At 39.8% G+C, this 8,416-nt stretch overlaps 1 protein-coding gene across 1 annotated transcript in view; it reads left to right on the top strand.

Annotated features, from left to right (window-relative positions):
• The window catches only part of GAK (cyclin G associated kinase), a 75,023-nt gene that overhangs the window by 38,295 nt on the left and 28,312 nt on the right, over positions 1–8,416 (top strand). Inside the window, exons 12-16 of the mRNA XM_015821239.1 lie at positions 1,435–1,484; positions 1,593–1,741; positions 3,547–3,669; positions 4,881–5,014; positions 6,702–6,896. Of these exons, the coding sequence (XP_015676725.1) occupies positions 1,435–1,484; positions 1,593–1,741; positions 3,547–3,669; positions 4,881–5,014; positions 6,702–6,896 (651 nt within the window). The remainder of the gene's footprint in view (positions 1–1,434; positions 1,485–1,592; positions 1,742–3,546; positions 3,670–4,880; positions 5,015–6,701; positions 6,897–8,416) is intronic.

The following is an 8,416-nucleotide window of genomic DNA, read 5'->3' on the forward strand; positions in this document are numbered from 1 at the left end:
AATTTCCATTGCTAAGCGAGACAGTTAGGTGAGTTTTAACCAATTTTATGACCTTTATTGCCACAGTTGTTAAGTGAATTGCTGCAGCCAAGTTAGTAACACGGTTGTTAAGTGAATCTGGCTTCCCCATTAACTTTGCTTGTCAGAAGGTCACAAAAGGGGATCACATGGCCCCCGGGATGCTGCGACCGTCTTAATACATGCCAGTTGCCAAGCACCCCAATTTTGATCACATGGCTATTGGGATACTGCAGTGGTTATAAGTGTGAAAAACAGTCATAAGTCACTTTTTTTCAGTGCCATTGTAACTTCAAACAGTCACTAAATGAAAGGTTGTAAGTTGAGAACTACCGTACTATTCTACTTCTGCCTCCTGTTCCTCCTTCTTCCCTCTGTAGCCATTTAGTGTCATTTGTGTACAGTACAAAAGAGAGTGGAGGATTGCAACTTGTATCTTGAAGGAGTTGATGTAATAACAAAAGAGCCTATTAATTTCGCGGAGCATTGATATAATCTAGGACAGTGGTGGCGAACCTATGGCACGAGTGCCAGAGGCGGCACTCGGAGCTCTCTCTGTGGGCACATATGCCGTCGCCCCAGCCCCGCCTCCCCCCGCAGCCCCCTCCTCATCAGCAGCCCCCCTGGAGGAGAGTCACTCCCGGGTGCGGCCTGGGCAGAACAGCGCAGCCAAACACAGGGCAGCTGGGCAGCAGATGATGCTGCGGGGCATGGGCAGAGGGCGTGGCCACCATGGCGCTACAGGGCTGCCTGGGTGATCTGCGGCGGGCCGTGGATGGCCCTGAGAATGGGCAGGGTGAGGATGGAGCAGGGTGGGGGTGGGCAGGCAGAGCGGGGGCAGGCTGGGGGCAGGGCGGTTTTGGGCACTCGATCTCTAAAAGGTTCGCCATCACTGATCTAGGAAGAGGAAACCTGTGCCCCTCCAGATGTTACCAAACTATGATTCCCAGCATACCTCACCACTGGGCATGCTGTAGGAATACAGATATACTTGTAGTTACCAATAGCTGGACAGATGCAGATTTCTTCCAAAGAGAATATTCTCCCCGCCCCCTGCTTGAAAAAAGTTAATTTTATAAAACCTATTATCTAAGGCAATGGTCATAATCCTTCAGGTTTGAGATAATTGTTTTTTCTCGAAAGCTGAGAATCCTTTAATAATGGTTCAGGCATTTAACCTGCCATTTACAATATGTATTAACCAGTGTTATTCTAGACTCTTTAGTCTATCTCCCATAGTTCAGATATTTGAGAATCACATTTGTGACCATCTCTTGGGGATAGGGAGAACAGGTGGTGGTCTTGTTTGATGAACAAAAAGCTAGTAGAATCTGATAAGCCACTTGAAAACAATAATCTATTGAACCGACACACATTCTAACTTTTAACTTGAGTTCTTTTTAATATATATTTCAGTTACGCAAAAGGGGATTTGGATCTATCATACATTACATCCAGAATTGCTGGTATGATTAATTTTTTTTTTATTAAACATGGTTTTCTTTTAAGAGCAGATTAAATATATTGAGTTCAGCCCTGACTGTTTCTTTTTACTTTCTCCCTTCGTTCTCTAGTGATGTCATTTCCAGCAGAAGGTGTTGAGTCTGCTATAAAAAATAATATAGAAGATGTGCGGCTGTTCTTGGACTCAAAACATCCTGGACGCTATGCTGTCTACAATCTGTCTCCAAGATCGTATCGGCCCTCCAGATTTCACAATAGGGTTTGTAAAGTAGTATTACTTTCCTCCATCATGTTTGGTGCATGGCAGTATTGCCCATCTCATGGTACATCTTCCTTATCTTGGTATGAAAATAGTAAGGGAGCGTCTACAGCAGGGGTGTCGAACTCCCAACGTCAAATGACGTGTCGCAACGTATCGTGATTTTTTTCCCATTGCTGGCAATGGGGTGGGCGCGGTTTCGGCATGACGCATCTGGCCTGCAGGCCGGCAGTTTGACACCCCTGGTCTATAGTGTCAAAGAAAAGTTTTCAAGCAGACATCCAACCATCATCAAAGCTCAAACTCTTTTTTTTTTTTTAGCCTGAAGGCTTCATTCAATCTTCTTCTTCAAAGAGAAGAAGAGATTGCCAGTAAAATGGAAGGGGGAGGAATCAAAAGAAGAAAGGAATATTTCATAAACTAAATATATAAATAGACAGGAAGGAGAGTGGATGTGGTAGTTCCTGCTAGATGTTTCCAGAAGATCTATTGAGCAGGATATGAAATTATTTACAGACAAAATAACACATACTCTCACATATACCCTTGCCTCTGCTAGTAGCATTTCTTAAGAAAGAAATAACCTGTTGAAAGAATTTGTGTGTGTTTGTATTCTGCCAGCTTTAATAATTTGAAATGAAGAGAAAGACCATTCAAAAACATTAGCAAATCTGTTTCCAAATATTAATGGGTTTGGTTTTGTTTAACTTATGCATAAGTTCTAAGTGCATATCATTTTATATATGCATCTTAATTCTGAACTGCCATCGCTTCCAAGCTATTTCAGTGCCATTCTAGGCTGCTAAATTTTAGGGACAAACGAAGCTCTGTGGGCTGCCTCAAAGCCTTGGGGTGGAGAGGAGGAATCACACATAAGCTGTGAGTTGCCCCCATTGTTGGTCAAGCTCTTATAACATTGAAACTTGCTGCTAGAAAATGCGATGCCCTTGTAGAGTTTTTCCAGGTTCCCAGAAAGCAGTCTCTGAATTAGGGATATGCAAAACATTCCCTTTCAGAGACAAAACCTTCCAAAGAACACTCAAGAAGTCTGTTCCTCCTCAGACCATGCTGATCTGACTCTTCTGGAGGTGATCTGGAGGTTTTCTGGAAGTAAACGTTTCAGATATGATTTTACACAACCCAAACCATCATATTCCAGGAATCCATAAGAGGAAGTGCATTGCCATCATATCCTGTTTACAAATTCCAATTGGCTACCAGCCCTGTAATGGACTGGACAACGTTGTATTCTGCCTGCAGTAATGCTGCTTCTGCCTTGTTACTATGAACGATCTGTGAAGCTTCAGAATGTGACCAGTTCCAGTGTCTGAAAATAGGAGCAGCACTGTAAACAAATCAATTAATCTAAAGGAGATTTCAAAAAAGCCAATTTTTAGTATGGCAGGCTAATTATATTAAAAAAATAATAAGTTTCAGGAGAACTAGATAAAGCTAGCTTACTGTTTTTTAAAACTATGTGCTAAAGAACCTAGAATGACTGACTTTCTGTGCTTTTGCAGACACAATTAATATCCTTGCAATATCGCCCTTCTTTATTTCCCCCCTCCTTTAAACCTTTCATTCAGAGGGTTCCAAAAAGATGAACAAGGGACACAATGCGCAATTTGTTATGAGAAAAACAGGTACCCGTTGGCACCAGTTTAGCATCGTTGTTTCCAGGAAAAGAAAGGGCTTGATCACTTCTGTGGGATAGGTTAAATTGAAGACTTGGCTTTTTTTTTTTTAAATTGTGATAATAGTTGGCAGTATATTAGATTTAATAAATCAAAGTGTTCCCTTAACAGGTATCTGAATGTGGTTGGCCGGCTAGGCGTACACCAAACCTTCAAAACCTTTACAGCATCTGTAAGAACATGCATTCGTGGCTGAAGCAAGATCCAAAGAATGTTTGCATTGTGCATTGCCTTGTAAGTAAGGGATCACGTGATCTCCTTTTGTCACCTTCTGACAAGAAAAGTCAAATGGGGAAGCCAGATTCACTTAACAGACGTGCCATTAACTTAACAGCGGCAGTGATTCACTTAACGACTGTGGGAGGTCGTAAAATGGGGCAAAATTCACTTAATAAATGTCTTATTTCGCAACCAAAATGTTAGGCTCAATTGTGGTCATAAGCTGAGGACTATCTGTAGTCATTTAAAATTCACCATGAATAGCTTGGGGGCAGAGTATCCTAAAACCATAAACTAATATATATTGGGAAGATCTATACACCGTGACAGAAATCTAAGATTTTAATTCAATGCTAAATATTTAAAATAAGGGGAAGGATGATATTTATTTATTTTTTTGGTTGCTGGAGTTCAGGCACTGGTGGGGATGAAGCGCGTGTAGCTTTACCAGGCAAGGCTGGTTTTAATGTAGATGTATTTTTAATGTCTGTAAGCTGCCCAGAGTTACCTTTAGGGTAAGATGGGCAGCCAATAAAGTTTATAAATAAGTAAGTGAGTAAGTAAGTGAATGAGTGAATGAATAAATGGGGGGTTGTTCTGAAGTCAAAAGTATCCGCTCTGTGGTATCCTGGTATGACAATTCTTTTCTCTCCAGCTTCTGGATCATTCTTGCCAAACTGCAGAACTGATATCTTAGCAGAGGAATTTTGAGCTCATGATACCACATGGCAGACACATGAGCAGAAGCAGGCAAACAAAATGATTAGCAGATTGAGGAACCTCCTTTATAATAGGAGTCTGAATGGTTTGGAATCATCTATTTATAGTATACATTCCGGAGGGGAGGTTCTTCCCCCATAATATTAAATCTTATGTCTAATTTGGATTTTCATATATAAATGCAATTCTGTAAGGCAACCCTAGCTTTAGTACTGGGTTTGGAAAGTAAGCTTGAGACTGCAGACTTTATTTTCTCAATCTACAGACGAGGAGATTGATAGGGCTTTTCTCATCTATATTAAATCAAGTCAAATCTTTTGTTGCAGTCAGTGATCAGCAATAGGTGCAATTCAGCAACAGTTTGACGGGGTGGGGGGGAAGAGGAGTGGGATATAGATAGGTGAGCAATTCACCAAAAAGAGAGGAGATTTTCTTGCCAATAGTTAATGCAGGTTGTGCTTGATTTTCAGTAATTCCCTCTTTGATGGAGCTGTGTTTTTTCATAGGACGGAAGAGCAGCATCGGCAGTTGTTGTCTGTTCTTTCCTATGTTTCTGTCGCCTCTTCACCACAGCTGAAGCTGCCGTTTATATGTTTAGTATGAAACGTTGTCCTCCCGGCATTTGGCCATCGCATAAGAGGTACGTTGTTTGCAGAATCAACCTGTTTCCTTAAAGACAAATCTTACTCTCTTTTTTTTTTTTGCAAAATTTGCAGAGTGGTAAGGGTTGTAAGCAGATCAGCAGAGTGTGTATTCTTACAAAGGCATTTGGTTCCTCTGGCTTCTATCCTTTTCATACAGTCCATAGTGAGATGTTTTTATAATTGTAATATTGGCGTTAATATCAAACAATGCTTAGGTCACTTTCCAAATAAAGCATTCCTGCAAATCCAGCATACGTGCCAGACCTGACTGGAGTTTTTCATTCCCCCCTTCTTTTTAGTTTAATATCCCACCAATCTTTTCATCACCCATCATTTTCTAACATTGTGTTTGTTTTAATTGAAAATAAAAATAAAAATATGGCCACAATAAAGTCAAGGCTGTTACATGCAGACTGGAAGAAAGCTAACATCCCCTAACTCATTTGAGTTTTAAACATAGTGTCTGTGTGTCACGAGGCCTAGTAACAGAGCAGGAGCAGTGAAAATGTTATTATGGGAATGACTCAGCTGTACCACTCTTTTTACCTCATGTCCTGGAGGACTAATGGCTTAACTGACAACTGTTAGTCCCAGATTGATACAACAAACAAAACAATGGTTAAGGAAATTTAATTCCTGATAAATTGGTTATGGCAGCTTGTAATTTAGACATCTTTCCTTAACCACAATTTGACTTTAGTCTGGGCTCATGTAGCATGCTAAGCTTAACCACAGTAGGCATAGTATATTGTGTGAATCTGTTCATTCTACAAGATAGCATTGATTTCTTTTCCTGTTTTCAGCTATTGAGAGCTCCTTTTTCTCATCTATCATTCAAATGCTGCCTTGCTATGCTGATAAAGTTTATGCCTTTTTAAAGTTCATGATTTTTAAATATATTTAGATTTCTGAATTAATTTCTTTTTGAGGCTTCTGATATATTTTTAATTGATAAAAAATTCGAACATAGAGATATGACGGAGTACAAAAAGAGAGAATATAATAATAAAATTGCAGAGATTAATGACAACCCCATAAGCCTTATTACAACCACTTGCTCCTCAAACATTGCTCAGCTGCATATTTAGACCTCTCTTTAGGGCATAGGAAGTAAGTATGATCTATTATGGCTGACCAAGCCATATAACAAATGAAACATTAATGAAAAAAATATCTTTTTTTGTAAAGTCATTTGTTTCTTAGTATGAGCTTAATGATGCTCGCTTAAACTAAACAGGCAAAACACTCTTGTGGTTCAGCCATTGGTCTATAGCAGTGTTTCTCAACTTGGCAACTTGAAGACATCTGGACTTCAAATTTCAGAATTCCAGAATTCCCTTCCAGCCATGTCGGCTGGAGAATTCTGGGAGTTGAAATCTACACATCATCTACACATCTTCAAGCTACCAAGGTTGAGAAACGCTGGTCTGTAGCAAGCATGTCTCCCAATTATGGGGTTATACGAACTGAAAGAAGATGGCTTTATTCTTCTCAGAGTATCTCTGAGTTACAATACTGTTTAACTATGTACAGCATAATAGTAGGAGAAAGAATACATGCCGTTGCACACTTATTGATGAGATTGACTACTCTGATATGTATGTTTGAAGCTGTATTGCATTGACTTGGCTCGTGCAGCTTTGTTTGACTGTATATGTTGACCATGTTCTTGTGTGCTCCCAGATATATTGAATATATGTGTGACATGATGGCAGATGAGCCCATTATTCCTCACAGCAAGCCAATCCTCATAAAGTCAATCATCATGACTCCAGTTCCTCTCTTCAGCAAGCAGCGTAACGGCTGCAGGCCTTTCTGTGAAGTTTATGTTGGAGATGAAAGAATAACCACTACCTCACAAGAATATGATAAAATGAAGTAAGTGGGATTTCCCGACAGCCACCATTTTGTCTCTTGCGATGATGTGGTGTAGGGTGGGAAGGACATCCATTGGTGCCTTAATATCTAACACATCTTTATGGCTGGCAATTAACTATCAGATGCAGGTACTAATTCATGCAGTGGCTATTTTATTAGACGCTTTATTTGATTATTGTGCAGAAAGGCTTCCTGGATTGATTCATATTAAAAGCATCCCTGTCTTCGGTTTATGAACTAAAAGATGAAGCATAAAGGGGATATGGGGAAGATGAAGAGAAATCCCAGAGTTCTTAAGGGTAGAAAGCAAAAGAGAAGTTGAAATTTTATCAAGGCTGGTGGACTGGCTTTGTTCACTGTCTTCCCCTGCTTTAGCCTGGAGGCTAAGCTGGACATAGAGATGAAAAAGAGCCAGAGGGGTCAGTCTTTCAAGCTTTAGGTGTGACTGGATGTTCTCTTGAAGTAAAGGCAGATTTGTCTGCATTTTATTCTCTTTGGAGTTCAGATATATTAGTCTACCATTTCTATCATCCAGTTGTCATGAAAGTTGAGGGTCAATGGGAGTAGAACTGTAACACATATGGAGGGCCATGTGATTTGAGAAGATTATCCTACAGCATGGTAGGAAATGGCTCTCAAAAAAAAACCCCATTTAATCTTGGCATTTTTACAACTGGAGTCCAGTGTCAGTAAGCAACAGGAAGTTGTGAATACTTGCTGCAAATATTAATATATAATTTTAGAACAGGAGTCTCCCTGAAATATTCTTGTGCAAGGAATGTTTGTGTTTTGGTGGTTTGTTGATCAGTTCGTAAGGTACTTAGCCAGACTTTCATAGAAACAATTGGCAATGTAATTTGGGAGTTCCCAAATCGGGTCATGATCTGATTTTGGGTTGAGAGAGAGAAAAGTCTGTTATTTAATGACCCACACCAAAATAAAATTTTGGGTGTGGCTAATCTTCATCCTTGTTTACATTTTCAAGGCACGCAGGACCATCCCAAAAGTCTAGCTTTGTCATAAATATAGGTAGACAAAGATGGATTTGCTTCTACCAATCTTAGCTTATAATACTATAACTGTACGAGCAATCCTTAAACATTTTTAGAGAGCCAGTTTGGTGCAAATGGTTAAAATACCAGGCTAGAAACCAGGAAACCATGAGTTTTAATCCCACTTTAAGGAATGAAGTCAGCTAGTTCCCCTTTCTTAGCCTTAGGAAGAAAGCAATGGCAAATCACTTCCCCAAAAAAGAAGAAAGAAAACTGCAGGAACTAATCTGGATAGTGTGTGATTTGAAGGCACACACATACACATAGTTCAGCTTTAAGTAAAACTGAACTATATCGTTTTTAGTTTGTCACCATATCTTTTAATAAATTAAAATAAATGAATTTTGATTTTGTACACCTGTAGAAGTCAAAATCAGATTAGGGAGTATTTGACTTTTGTATGGCATGCATGATTGCCCATGAGTCCAGGTGCAGGAGAGCAGATGTGTTGGAATATCTCCATCGGTA

Source organism: Protobothrops mucrosquamatus, unplaced genomic scaffold (genome assembly GCF_001527695.2).
Source record: "Protobothrops mucrosquamatus isolate PMUCROS unplaced genomic scaffold, P.Mucros_1.0 scaffold1284, whole genome shotgun sequence".
NCBI lineage: Eukaryota > Metazoa > Chordata > Lepidosauria > Squamata > Viperidae > Protobothrops > Protobothrops mucrosquamatus.